General features: G+C 41.6%; 4 protein-coding genes across 5 annotated transcripts in view; all 4 read left to right on the top strand.

Annotated features, from left to right (window-relative positions):
- The first annotated feature begins 268 nt into the window (after positions 1-268).
- On the top strand, positions 269-4,247 carry LOC108888725 (E3 ubiquitin-protein ligase TRIM21). 2 transcript variants are annotated; one of them, XR_007813307.1, is made up of 3 exons: positions 269-418; positions 1,441-3,418; positions 3,671-4,247. XR_007813307.1 is itself a non-coding variant. In XM_051070949.1 (2 exons), the coding sequence occupies exon 2, from the start codon at positions 1,450-1,452 to the stop codon at positions 3,085-3,087; it is 1,638 nt and encodes a 545-aa protein (XP_050926906.1). In that variant the 5' UTR covers positions 269-418; positions 1,441-1,449; the 3' UTR covers positions 3,088-4,247. The 2 variants fall into 2 exon arrangements, 1 of the variants encoding a protein (XP_050926906.1); XM_051070949.1 differs by having other exon boundaries at positions 1,441-4,247.
- LOC108882293 (E3 ubiquitin-protein ligase TRIM21) overlaps positions 290-14,435 on the top strand; it is an 82,028-nt gene continuing 67,882 nt past the window's right edge. Inside the window, exon 1 of the mRNA XM_051070942.1 lies at positions 290-418. The gene's annotated coding sequence lies outside the window, so the exon portion shown is untranslated. The remainder of the gene's footprint in view (positions 419-14,435) is intronic.
- Positions 301-14,435, top strand: part of LOC108882294 (E3 ubiquitin-protein ligase TRIM21) — a 162,954-nt gene continuing 148,819 nt past the window's right edge. The window contains exon 1 of the mRNA XM_051070948.1: positions 301-418. The gene's annotated coding sequence lies outside the window, so the exon portion shown is untranslated. The remainder of the gene's footprint in view (positions 419-14,435) is intronic.
- Positions 3,659-12,790, top strand: prokr1a (prokineticin receptor 1a). The gene is made up of 3 exons (XM_051070973.1): positions 3,659-3,772; positions 4,412-8,507; positions 10,759-12,790. Exons 2-3 carry the CDS (start codon positions 8,080-8,082, stop codon positions 11,456-11,458), a joined length of 1,128 nt encoding a protein of 375 aa, XP_050926930.1. The 5' UTR covers positions 3,659-3,772; positions 4,412-8,079; the 3' UTR covers positions 11,459-12,790.

Here is a 14,435-nt window from a genome sequence, read left to right as displayed (position 1 = left end):
TGAATAGTCTCAGATATTTTCATCTACATGTTTCTACAGTAACTTTTTAATCTCAGCTCTGATATTTCTTACTTTATTACTCTGTGCTGCAGTAACATGATTCATCTTTCCAGATTAAGTCTGGTCCGACCAGTAACAGTCATTCACATACCTTACTCCACCCACCTGTCAGGTGATGCTCCACCTTTCCTCCATGTTCATCAGAGGGAGGAAACACTCTGACAAACAGAGCTGCAGTAAGAGGAGTAAAACTGAAAGAACAGCAGAGCTTGAACGTCACACTCCAGAAAAAAAGCTGAAGCCAGTCAGAGCAACAACGGAGCTGCAGTCCAGATGAGTGTGTTTCTGTCTAAAAGAAAATTAAAGTGAGTCCATCAGGTCTTTGTCAACAACACAGCAGAGTCTCTACCAAACACTGGTGAGTACAGCTGATCATATTCACTGTTTCAACAACCAGCATTAACACAAATCTTCAGCTCTACTCAGGTGGAAGTTTCCCTCTCTTCATTTCATACTGACACTTGTCTAATGTCTTCCAATATGACTATGGCTGTTTCTCCACAGCTCCACTATAGTCCACTTTAAACAGTCTCTCTGTGTCAGTTCTCAGGACTTTTCTAACTTGTTACTGAATCTCTCTGGTTTCAACGTTAGTTTCTCTCCGTTCCTGGTTTTGTTCAAACAGCAGGAGAGCTTTTATTGTGAAGCAAGAAAATACAATGTGTTTGTTACTGAGCGAGTGGAGCTTTGTTGGAAATGCTGAACTTTATTAACTTGGCAAAAAATTGGCATATATAATTTAAAATTACAATATGTTGGATTTTTTTTTTTTTTTTAAACAGTGGTTCTCAGACCTTTGCTGAAAATAGTTTACACCCCCTTATCAAACATTTTTCTTAATCAATCATTAAAAATGGTCTGTAGTGTCTGTATGTCCCCCTAAGAGGCCCACTCCCAGTAAAACCACTGGTTTAAAAAAAACAACAACAATGATATTTAAAGTCTTCAGTGCTGGAGTTGAAGGCAACTGGACTTCTTCTAGTTTCTTGAAGACAATTCACCTCTCATCCAAAAGGCTTCATCGGTTCTAAAGGCTGGTTGGGGAGTCCCAGGTATTTAGCCTGTCGTCATGTGAGTCCTTGGGATCACATGGGTCGAGGTGTGATTTGTCAGATTGTCCATCATCACAGAATTATCAGCCACCTATAACACAATTTTGAGATCCTTACCCAGATGACTGAACCCCCATTCACACCTCGACCCATGTGATCCCAAGGACTCACATGACGACAGGTTAAAACCTGTCTTCAAGAAACTAGAAGAGAAGTCCAGTTGCCTTCAACTCCAGCACTGAAGACTATCATGACCTGGATGACTGAGAACCTCCACAGACAAATGTTATTTAAAATAAAATGCATTTCTTTTCTTTCACTCTCTCAGTGTGTAGACATGTCTGCTGCCAGCTGTCTGCTATCTAAAGATCAGTTTCTGTGCTCCATCTGTCTGGATGTGTTCACTGATCCAGTCTCCACACCATGTGGACACAACTACTGCAAAAACTGCATCACTCAACACTGGGATATTAATGACAGGTGCCAGTGTCCCATGTGTAAAGAAGTTTTCTACACAAGACCTCAGTTGAAGATCAACACTTTACTCTCTGAGATGGTTGCTCAGTTCAGACAGGAAGCTCAACAGAAAGCCAGCAGCAGCTCAGAGCAACAAGTTGCCAAACCAGGAGAAGTTTCCTGTGACGTCTGCACTGGAACCAAACTGAAGGCCCTGAAGTCCTGCCTGGTGTGTCTGACCTCCTACTGTGAGACTCACCTGGAGCCTCATCTGACAGTGTCAGGCCTGAAAAGACATCAGCTGATGGACCCTGTGAAGAACCTGGAAGACAGGATGTGTACGAAGCACGATAAACCTCTGGAGCTGTTCTGTAAGACCGACCAGACATGTGTCTGCATGCTCTGCTCTGTTTTAGACCACAGGACACATGAGTTTGTTCCTGTGAAAGAAGAATGTGAAGGAAAGAAGGCAGAGCTGGAGAAGACAGAGGCTGAAATTCAGCAGATGATCCAGAAGAGACGACTGAAGATTGAGGAGATCAAACACTCAGTCAAGATCAGTAAAGATGATGCAGACAGAGAGAAAGCAGAAGGTGTTCAGGTCTTCACTGCTCTGAAGGAGTCTGTTGACAGAGGCCTGAACCAGCTCATAAAGGAGATGGAAGAGAAACAGAAAACCACAGAGAAACAGGCTGAAGACTTGATCACAGAGCTGGAACAGGAAATCTCTGAGCTGATGAAGAGAAGCACTGAGGTGGAGCAGCTCTCACTCTCTGAAGACCACCTCCACCTCCTCCAAAACTTCCCATCCCTGAAAGCTGCTCCACCCACCAAGGACTGGACAGAGGTCAGAGTCCGTCCACCATCATATGAGGGGACTGTGGTGAGAGCTGTGGCTCAGCTGGAGGAGATGCTCAGTAAAGAGATGAAGAAGCTGTTTGAGGCTGAGCTGAAGAGGGTCCAGCAGTATGCAGTGGATGTGACTCTGGATCCTGATACAGCACATCCTGAACTCATCCTGTCTGATGATGAGAAACAAGTGAAACATGGTGATGTGAAGAAGAATCTTCCAGAAAAGCCAGAGAGATTTTCTCCTTGTCCATGTATCTTAGGAAAGCAGAGTTTCTCTTCAGGCAGATTTTACTTTGAGGTTCAGGTTAAAGAAAAGACTAAATGGACTTTAGGAGTGGCCAGAGAGTCGATCTACAGGAAGGGAAACATTACGCTGAGCCCTCAGAATGGTTACTGGACGATATGGTTGAGAAACAGAAATGAGTACAAAGCTCTTGATGTCCCTCCAGTCGATCTCTCCCTGAAGTCTGGTCCTAAGAAGGTGGGGGTGTTTGTGGATTATGAGGAGGGTCTGGTCTCCTTTTATGACGTAGATGCTGCAGCTCTCATCTACTCCTTTACTGGCTGCTCCTTCACTGAGAAACTCTACCCATACTTCAATCCCTGCCTTAATGAAGGTGGTGAAAACTCTGTCCCTCTGATCATCTGTCCTGTCAGTTACAACTGATAGATCAGTAACTTGGTTTTGATTTCTTTTTATATTAATTGATTTCTTTTTATTAAAGGGAACACGTGTACATGCTGAGTGTAACACTGTTAACATCTTTTCACTTTCTGAAGTTTCTCTTGGTTCACACTTCATCTTAAGGGTTTTTAATTGTATGTATCTCATTACAAAGGAAACACATTGATCTGATGCATCAACTCTGCCTCAGCCACCAATGTGTTCATCATGACACAAACATAATGTGGAAAATTTCTATTTAAACCTCTGTTAATTTTATTTTCAGTTCTAGGAGAAATCACAAAATCAAGTTTTATAAAGAAAGAAAAAATGTGTGAGTAGAAAAATATTATTATTCATTATTATACAAAATATAAACATTTAATTAATACAAGAAATGCTTATGTATAATAATTTAATTCATTATTGGACAATTTTTATTTCTTTTATGAATACTGCTGAGATGGTTTATGATTTAAAGGAATCTGTAAATATGTGATTGTAAAGAGAAAAGTGTAAGTGAAAAAATGACTTGACGTGTACTTTGATGTTTTAGCTCATTTCTGGGTTTATGACTTTACTGCAGCCAGCCACCAGGGGGCGATGGAGATGTTTTGGCTGTAGGAGCTGTGATGTGTCCATCTCAATATACAGTCACTGATATTTAGGAAAAGCAGAGACTGTAAAAGTTAGTTGTTTTTTCCTCAGGTAGAAACTGTAGCTCTGTCTGTTTTTAGTTTAATAAGAAAAGTGCAGCAGCAGAAACTCTTTGTGTTCTTACGAGTCTAGAAAGAAAAATGAATTCTGCAGCTCTCAGCTTTGTGAAGAATGAAGACCAAACTACTTCTTTGTGTTTATGAACTGAAACGTTTCTTTAGGTTCATGATTCCTGTTTGTGATGTGATTCCAGCTGAATGTGTCACTGAGAGGCTGAGAGGGAGTTAAAGCAGCGAGTGGGTGGAAACGCTTCACCTCCATATTTCACTGCAGAACGCTGTGACACAGGCTGAAAAATAATCTGCTCAGAGATCATAGTTTGAGAAGCGTGACTCAGATATAACATTAGGTCATAGGAGCTGTTTGGAATCACCTGCACTCATGTATAAATGGTTAAATTTGTCTTTGCTTGTGTTCATGAAAGTAAAATAAGCTTCTAGAACGAACACGACTGAGGTTTGTCTGTTGAAATCATCTGTGTTGACAGTTTGGGTTTAATCTAAGAGTAGAGGTGTTCGTAATGTTAATGTCATGTGTGAATTTCACATCAATGAAATGGTACAAAACGACCCTGAAGAGAAAATGATGCTGGTTTTTATCCATGCTACAGGACGGTCCGTCACCATCATCAGAAATATCCGACAACCCACTGGACAGATGAAACTCAGTTCAGACATTCATGGTCTCGACAGGACGAATCCTCCAGACTCTGATGATCCTCTGACTTCTCCTCTAGCGCCATCATCAGGTCAACTAATGACAATCCCATCTGCCTCAGCTTAAACAGCAGAACCTGGGCTCTGATCTGAAGTCAGTCTGAGTCTGTTAATGACTGTTGTGGTCTGGAGTGTTTTAGTGCAGACGAATCCATCAGAGCAGAGACCCTGAGACCCTGAGACCAGCGGTGGATTGGACGTTTGCCTGGAAGTCAACAGTTAGATTCGTGCTGATCTTTTATCTCTTTTGGCTCTGAACAGAAAATGAAGTCATCACCATGATTTACGCTCCTGTGTCCCTTCAAGGCTACAGTTTTCATCATAGTCACAGGTGATTCAGCTGATCTCAGTGCAGCAGCTTCAAACCTTTTCAGCTTGAGAGCCTTTAGTCTAAATCACTGTTTACTCCTCAGCCACCAGGGGGCGATCCAGGTGTTTTAACTTCATTTGAGTTTACTACCTGCTGATGTTCTGTTTTCTAATGTATTCATGTGTTTTCATAAATGTTGTTTTTGGTTTTGTTTGTTCTGTTTCGTGACTTCTTGTGTTCTGAACCTCAGGGACCGGCCTGTGAAGGGCCCTGATCCTCAGGTTGGACACCACGGTCTTAAAGCTTTATCAGTTGTGGAGCTGGAACGTGTGGTTTAAAAAATACTTTGACATTTCAGGAGGTAATTATCTGTGTGTGAGGTACAGAGCAGGGGTCAGGGGGTGATTAGCGTAGCTTAGCATAAAGACTGGAAACAGGGGGAAACTGCTAGCCTGGCTCTGTGCAGACTTCACCTCCCTGCACAGTTCTGGTTCAGGGGGAGCTACACAGTTTTTTGACTGGTTCTCTCAGGGTCTGAACTCCTGATAGAACCACAACCTGCTGCAGGTTTACATACGGTCTGAGGACGCAGAACCTCGCTGCAGGAGAGTTTGTTGGTTTTTGTCCTGACCTGCAGTGTGAGCTGATCTACACAGGTGTGTGTCAGGTGTGTGTCAGGTCCAGTCTGCCACAGGTGAGCTCTCTGGGATAATCAAAACAAACAGGAAGGAGCTGATCACAGCGAAGTAAATGTAAATTTTCAAAAAAACATTTTCAACATTTTGTCGCTATTGATTATTGATGATCGCGTGGATTGATGATCGAAAACGGTATTTATTATTATTCCATCAGTTTAGATTTAAATGTACAACACAACGTGTGCATGCAGTGTGATAAAGGTGTGTGTGTGTGTGTGTTCTTGGCCGCTGTTCGTCGTGAACGCGCCTCGCGCTCCTCTCGTCATTCAGTGGAGCAGAGCGCGTGGAGCAGCAGCTTCAGGTCAGTCTCAGATTATTATTCTCTGTGTTGTTCAGATTAAAGATCAGTTTTTTAGTTTGAAGTTCAGATGTTACATTTCAAACACTGAATGTTTTTTATTCTAAAAGTAATTTGGTGTTTGAGGTTATTTATTTTTACTTTTACCTGTAGAAACATCTGGTGTCACTTTATTCTTCACTGATCTGTGTCAGTGTTTCTGTTGGAGAGAATTTACTGAGAAGCCGCAACCTCAGAATATTTCTCCTGAAAAATTACTGAAATAATTAATGAATTATTAGATTCATTTTCTTTCAGTGCAAGAATCAATAAATCGAGTGTAGTCGCAGCTCTAAAATATTTAACCTGTGATAAATGTTAAATCAGACATTAAATGAAAGCAGAGACAGTGGCGTGTTTGAACCATCAGATGGAGACAAAGAGCAGCATCAGGCGACTGTTTCAGTTTAATGTCAAACTATCTGGTTTTTAAACACATGTATGTTCAGTATATACAGCCTGGTTAACTTATATTAGACAGTGATGAATAATGTGATCTAGTTTTTGCATGATCTTTAAATCAAACTGTATTAAATACTGTAGTTTAACTCAACAGGTATTTGGAAGCACATTCATGCCATGAAATGTTTATGGGTTGAAATATACAATAACAAAATAATCAACAGTTAAAATATGATGATAAATTCTGATTCGATGCTGTAGTTAGTGAATTTATTATTATTATTATTATTATTATTATTATTAATGGTTTCTGTCAGGACTTCATTATGACCTTTTAATCTAATGTGACCTAATAAGACTGAGTGGAGTCAGTTGAGTATGGAAGATCATTTACGCCATGAAAATAAATAAATGTGTGAGAAAAAAAACACGTATCTGCAAAATGTCTCATAATGATTTATTTAAATGTGACATAATTAAGAAATCACATTTTTATCATCCATTAATCATCTTTATATTAACATTTTTCAGCACAGACTGATTTAGACTAATTCAGTTAATGATTTATTCTAATTTAATTTAAAATGACTTTAACTTAACGAACACGTTCATTAGCTGCAGGACAGATGATTAATTAACCATCTGTGTTAAAAGAGCTTCTGTTTTCTCTTCATTGATCAGTGATTAGAAAACCTGTCCTCTCCGTCTGACATGAAACAGTTTGTTTAAAAAGCTCAGAGCAGTGAAGTCTCTCTGAGTTTCTCAGACGTCAGAGCTGAGACTCGACATTCCCCGACCTGTGGACGAATCTAACAAGTACCCTACATGAACATCAGCAGAGCCGTGAAAATGAGGCGTCGAAAAACTCAAAGCCAACATTCGAGAGGTCACACCGACGAGCAAAAGAGCCGTCGAACACTAAATCTACTTTGTAGATGAGTGAGAGAGGCCGGTGATCGACTGTGAATCCTCTGATTTAGAATACACCTGAAGTGTGTGAAGAAGTCTCATGTCTGAATTTTACAGGTTAGATTTATGTCCTTTACATTTTCCCTGTTTATCTTGAATATTTAACAGAAAGATGGACAATAAAGTTAAAAATTTAAAAATACAACTCTTCTTTTTAAGGACATTTAGACCTTTTTTTTCTGTGACTATATAAAGACTGAGATGATGTGAATTAGCCTGTTAGTGGTTGGATTCTCATTATGTCTCTGAAGTTCAGTGTTAAAGTTCATTCTGACTTCAGAAACAACAGTTTGAAAAAATCATTTCATCCTAAACTCGCCTTCCTGGAGCTTTTGACGTCATCGTTTCATGGTTGAGAGCTCCATCAAAGGATACTGAGTGGATACTGAGTTGGGCTGTAACACCAGAACTACTGACATTCCCATTTGTCACTTTACAGTTAACACTGTGTAAACCGTGTGTTTAAAGCTGCATATTTTATAAATATTATACATTAGATCTATCTTATTTAGTGCTGCAGGACTGATCCTAGAACCAGGAAGTCAGTTAGCATGTTAGCATGTTAGCACTTCCTGTTCCCTCGTCCCAGAGTCAGTGTGTTTCTGGTTAAATGTCTGAAATAAGGTCTGTGGTTTTAACACAAGCTCAAGACATTTTCAGGTTTTATTCTCTGACATAAAATGGGTCAGTAAATCCCCCACTCCTGATGTTTGAAGCTTTTACGTGTCTTAAAAAAGGCGGTTGCTAACGAGTGTCTAAATGAGACTACAGAGGTCATAAATCTAAGCTAACCCTGTTTCTCTGACCCTTCAGACTCTAAATCTGAGCATGTAGACCTGATGCAAAATGGCCGACCTGACCAACAGCAGCTTGGCGCTAACGGACTACATCCTGGCCGGTGATGGCCTGGACTATGAGATTCCTCTGGACGAGATCCCGGACACCACGCAGGGCCAGGCCTTCTTCGTGGCCACCATCGTCATCGCCGTCGTCCTGGTGGGCATCATGCTGGTCTGCGGAGTGGGAAACTGCCTATTCATCGCCAGCCTCGCCCGCTACAAGCAGCTCAGGAACCTGACCAACCTGCTGATCGCCAACCTGGCCGTGTCGGACGTGCTGGTGGCGGTGGTGTGCTGCCCCTTCCTGCTGGACTACTACGTGGTGAAGCAGCTTTCGTGGGATCACGGCCTGTTGCTCTGTGCCTCCACCAACTACCTGCGCACTGTCTCGCTCTACGTGTCGACCAACGCACTGCTGGCCATCGCCGTGGACAGGTGAGTTTACCTGTACCTCCATTCCCCAACTCAGCTCTGGTTCTTCAACTGGTTCTGTTCAGGACTCTTGAAACTGTGGTTCTACCCAGAGGTATCAGTGGTTAGTTTTCTCAGCTACCACATGAAATCCCAATCTGATCCAGCATCTGTGGGATGATCCAGAACAAACCAGATCCATGGAGGACCCAACCAACAACCTACAACAATCTACCTTGGTCTACAACATTTAGCTGGGTGGTATGAGTCAAAGTGACCTTTAGATGAATGAAGGAGCTGAGGTTTCCCAGCAGAACACTGGATTGTAACCAGATGATCAATGTTATTCACTTCACCTGTCAGACGTTTAATGTAGCAGACTGGTGTAGACTTCAGCGGAGGTGTTTTCAGTATGTTTCACTGAAACTCTCTGTTGGAAGCTAACGCAGTCGTTTCCAGTCTTTCTGGTCACTGTGTTCTGTTCCTGTTTATTTCTTCATTTGTTCTCCCCAGTTTCCTCCTCCTCCTCTGTCTTTTCTCTTCCACCTTTCATCATTTTTAATGCTCAGTCTCCTTTAAGCATCACTCTGCTCCCTCTCTCTCTCTGTTTTCCTCATATTATCTCTGTTCTCATTAGTTCTGCATGAACATGACAGCAGTCAGCCCGACTCTTTACTCTGCTGAGACTCCTGCTGTGATCATGTAAGCAACATACAGTACAGTGCTGCTGGGAGCTGTGTTCTGGTTTGTTTGTGATAACCAAACCTCCTCCTCTCTGCTGCTGCACTGAAGGAACAAACTGTACATGAAGTTCATGAGTGTTTTCAGTCACGTTCAGTGTTGGTCTCTGTTCAACGCTCATGTTTCCTGATGACTGTGGTTTACAGACAGCGAAATGTCTCCTGAATCCTGTCCAGCTTCCTTATCGGCTCAGGTAGTGACAGATCTACTCTGAAGTGCTACCACGTTCGTAGCATGTTAGCTGTTAGCCTTTAGCCCTGTGAGTAGCCAGTAAATCATCAGCCTCTGTAGCACCACATATTTCATGAGGAAGGACAGTGAACAGGACTTCAAACAGACCTCAGACCAGCCCTCAGGACTCTGCGGACGACCTGAGCTGGAGGTGATTTACATTCTCCTGTGGTGAAAGCTGCTTCTGTTTCATTTATCATGTCTGACACTCTGCACCGTGTATAAACAGCCTCTGCAGAGAGGAAAGGCCGATAATCTCTGTATATCAGGGAGAGTTAAAGTGGTTCCGGTGTGTCTGCGAGTCTGTGAGCGTTCACAGCCGAACATCTGGCACCGTGTCGGATCGCGGCCTTCTCCGATCTGGATCAAGGGTAGCAGCACTTCTGTAGCTGATAGGAGTAAAATCCATCACATCTGTTAACCATCACACACAAACAAGGCTCGTTACAGTTTCCTGGTTTGGTTCCAAAAGGAGGAAACAGCAGTTTGCAACACTTACATCAAACGCAGCTGCTGATGTGGATCATTACGCCTCCACTGACAGTGAGAAACAGCCTGAGATCAGCTACAGCAACACGATGGATCCTCCACGAAATACATCACATCTATTGAGGCAGAAAAGACAGCGAACTTTAATGAGTTTTAGATTACAGCTGGTGTTTCTCACTGTTGAGTTGTTTAGTTGATAAACCAAATGTTTGTCAGTTGATAGTGAATATTTGCTGGTTTTCTTCTCAATGCATTAACTGAGTCAGATCATCTACTTATCTTAATACTGTGATACATCAGTAAAAGCACAAAAGTCATGCATGAAAATATACTTAAGGCAAGAAAAGGAGAAGTATTTATAATATAGAAAAGTTAATTTCATCATATAATTGGATCATAATTATCGATGCATTCATGTATGTCTCACTTTACAGCTGGTAAATCTGGGGGTTATTTTGCAGGATATTTTGATTCATAATGATACATTAAAATGTATTTCTTTTATTATATTTTGTATTAATGACCTTAATCCCTAGAAAATGAGCGTAGTCTCGACAATCTGCAAAGTAACCTGTAACTAAAGCTTTACAATACTTTACTTGAATGTGGAGGAGTAAAAACTTAAAGTAGCATAAAACAGAATTAGCATCACTGACTTTTTATTGTTTGTAAAAAACAGACTGATCTGATGCACCACAGAGAAGAGGATAACTCTGAGGTCAACTTATAATCAGGACCGAGGGTTGATGGCTTCATCCTTCAGAGTGTTTGATTCTCCAAACACAGACCTGACCCACATTCTCTGTGTCTGCAGGTACATGGCCATCCTCTACCCTCTGAAGCCTCGTATGAAGCACCAGACGGCATACTGCGTGATCCTGACGGTCTGGATCATCCCCATCTTCATCGCCATCCCTTCTGCCTACATGGCCTCTGAGACCACATACCCTCACGTTGAAGGTCAAACCCACAAGACCTTCTGCGCTCAGATCTGGCCCGTGGACCAGCAGGTTTACTACCGTTCATACTTCCTCCTCATCTTCTTCCTAGAGTTCTTGGTCCCTGTGACCGTCATGGCCATCTGCTACAGCCAGATCTCCAGGGAGCTGTGGTTCAAGGATGTTCCAGGTTTCCAGACCGAGCAGATCCGGAAGAGGCTCCAGAGGCGTCGGAGGACGGTGGTGGTGCTGATCCTGGTGCTGGTGGCCTACGTTCTGTGTTGGGCGCCATACTACGGCTTCGCCCTGCTGCGGGACTTTTACCCCACCCTCATCTCCAGGGACAGGAACTCCCTGGTGGCCTTCTACATCATCGAGTGCATCGCCATGAGCAATGGGGTCATCAACACCCTCTGCTTCGTGAGCGTCCAAAACAACACCAAGCGCCTGAAGAAGGCGGGAAAGTTCCCGCTGAGGTTGGTGACCTTCGTGGCCGCCAAGTCGGTGGATGAAGGGGAGGCACGGACGTCCTCCCTCCGAGTGACGGAGGACGTAGACGGAGCTCGGCTCAGGTAGAGATCAGACAACAGAAACTGGACAGAAAATGAAACAGAAGAACTGGATCTTATCAGTACGTTCAAGTGGTTCACGTCTCTGTTGAAGATGTGAACTTCAAGGAGTTTTTAATGGAATAGCTGAGACTCACCTGAAGGAGCAGTCACTCATTTTCACCACAGTAGTGCAGCCTGGTGTAAATACATCCTGATCCTCGTCTGATCCTTGACCTTGAGTTTCACTGAGCATTTTCATTTTATTTATTCTGTTCAATGTGCTTGACTTCTGAAACCAAACTCACTTCTTTTCATTACTGTGAGATTCAACAACTACATGTCTTCAATGTCAGGACTCAGTTTTACCTCAAACCTGAACAGAGGTGGTTTTTCTTTGGCAGCTTCTGATCTTTAAAACATTTGGTCAACAGTGTTACTATCATAACAAACATTCACATGGCCACAGGTTTTTTTCCAGGACTTCCAGGATGCCTGAGAGTCCTGTGAGTTAAAAATCTTCGACTTAAAAACTTTAGAAAGGGTCTGAGTTGTACATTTGGTGAGAGGAGCTGGATGGACAGAGAGTCTGTTACAGCAGGAAAACGTTTTGCATGTGAGAGAAAAATTCTGAGGATACTCATGAGTTGTTGAAGGTTTTACAGTTTTATGGAAGAAAACTTCTTAAAGAACCCTGTCACTGTGTCTGTGTCGTCTGGTGATTTCATATTTTTACATTTCATTTATCTTGGTGTCATCAAATCTCATGAAAAAGTACAAACACTCACTACAGCACGAAATGTGGATTCATCCGCAGCTGGAAATAGTCCCCAACAAATGGTTTTTATATTTCCTCCTGTTTGTTTTATTCTGGGATGAATTTCTCCTCCTGTTTAAACCTTGACTTGAACAGCGTTGGAAGAAAAACTCAGATCCTTCATTACAGTAAAAGTACTCGATTACAAATGGAAGTCCTACCTTGAAAATACCTGTACAATCAGGAAATGTACAGTACGTAAATATTAAAAATTTTCAAAGCAGAAAAAATGTCCCTGCGAGAGTTTTACTGTTATTTTATTTATTATTAGATTATTTTTTATTCAGGCACTTCATTCATTGTCAGGAGGGAAATTTACTGCTGTGCCTAATGATTAATTTATATTCATTTATAATCTGTTTATAATTTCACTGTTGATTAATGTGATGATTATTTTCACTTTTAATGAATTTATAAAAACAGAGAGAAGCGTCGTCACAGCTGAAACACCTTCACTGTGTTTGTTTTGTCCAAACCTCAAAGTTACTGCAGATAAATTAAAATATAATTTGAAGAAAAAGGAAGTTGTTACAGTTTCAAAGCTGGAAACATTAAATGTTAAACTTCAGTTTATTTTCTGTCTCTGAACCGGTCGTTTCAGCTCCTCTTGTTCAAACTGTTTGATTTTTTAATCCAGACAAAGTGACATATTTTATAAAGTCTTCATGTGTTTTGTGTAAAAACTCAGTGAGATAAATGTAGTGGAAGCTTCATGAAGTGACATAAAGTTTTATGAGGAAAACTGCACCTCTGGTTGTTCTGGTCTCTGACGTGAAGTCATGTCTGATCGATTGAACAGGTCCAGTCATTGATTAAAGGGCAGGGAGGAGGAAAAGCTGTGTATCGACAGGGAGGTTACTACAGGTCACTGCTGCAGGACTGAATATAAAAACATGTTTACAGTCTCAGCTCCTGCTCACAGTCTGAGAGCTCGTCGTTCCATCAGCAGAGCTGTGAACGTCCTGTGTGAGTCGTGTTTGCAGCTGTTTCCTGCTGAGATTCTCGAGACCGTCCGTCTGTTCGTGGTCATCAATGAAAGCTGCTGGACTCACGACGACCAGCTGACTTCAGATCAGCTCGGTGAGACGCTGCCTCCTGTGAGAGCTCTCCAATAAACATCTACCAGTTTATTCAGAACTTCAGCAGCAGAAAGTCAACTTTTAAACTGTTTTGATGTCAGGTTTTCTCAGTTTGTGGTTTAAACAGTTTCAAACTGCTTCAGAGAGAGTTTGAAGAACTGATGTTTGTCCAGACACACTGTGTTGGGCTGATTTTACCATCAAAATATAACTTAAATACAATTTTACAGCAGAGAACTTCTATTTTCTGCTGCTTTCTACTTCCACTCCATCTCAGAGGAAGATATTTGACTTTTTACTGCACTGAAGAGCAGCTGCAGACACCAGTAACTTTAAACACTGAGATTTAAAGTGTTTGCCTTCACCAAACTTTACAGCCAGAGTTTGAATTCTTGAGTTAAAGCCAAAAACACATTTTTTAAATGTAAGTTTTAGTTTTTTTCCATTTGAAAAGAATACAAACACACAGGACATCATCAACAATAACAGAGAAAGAAACTGATTGTCTTGTCTTTAAAAAACGTTTGTCTCTGTGACTTATTCAGTGTTTCTCTCACTGACGTGTAAATATCGTTCAGTCGGATCGTTTGAGTCTAAAACACTCAGCTGTTCCAGAGTCTTCTTTCCTTTCTCTGAACCTCCATTTATGAACCAGCAGGAACCAACTCCACTTTATTTATACAACGCATTTCATACAAACATGTCGCCCAACAGGATTAAAGACAACGACAATAATAATAATACAATAAAACAAATAAATATTCAATTCAAGTCAATGATAGATAATAACTTTAATATTGCTGAACTTTCTGCTAGTTCCACAGTTTATACACGTGAAAACATCAGTATTTTACTGGGACACGTTTCCTCTGATGGAGGAAAACTCAAAGTCTTTAAAACAGAATCAGTTCATTAACATGGAAATTAAAATCAGAGTGGTTATAAGAAGAGGCCGGTAGGGGGAGCCCGCGAGTGAGGACAGGACTAATGACCACCTGACTGACCAGGTGTGTGAGCAGACGTCAGACTGTGGAGGTGACGGAGACAGGAGTTTCACAGCTTCAGTTTCTGCGGAGCCAACAGGCGCGAGGACTGAAGATGAAGCGGGA

This window comes from Lates calcarifer, linkage group LG5 (assembly GCF_001640805.2).
Source record: "Lates calcarifer isolate ASB-BC8 linkage group LG5, TLL_Latcal_v3, whole genome shotgun sequence".
In the NCBI taxonomy this organism is placed as follows: Eukaryota; Metazoa; Chordata; class Actinopteri; family Centropomidae; genus Lates; species Lates calcarifer.
The sequence above is the reverse complement of the archived record's forward strand: the minus strand, read 5'-3'. Positions and strand labels throughout refer to the sequence as shown.

Bases quoted from the DNA above. Each gene is read 5' to 3' on its own strand.
- LOC108888725 (XM_051070949.1), top strand. From the start codon at position 1,450: ATGTCTGCTGCCAGCTGTCTGCTATCTAAAGATCAGTTTCTGTGCTCC.
- prokr1a (XM_051070973.1), top strand. From the start codon at position 8,080: ATGGCCGACCTGACCAACAGCAGCTTGGCGCTAACGGACTACATCCTG. The intron at 8,508-10,758 runs GTGAGTTTACCT...CTGTGTCTGCAG, and splicing joins CTGGCCATCGCCGTGGACAG to GTACATGGCCATCCTCTACC.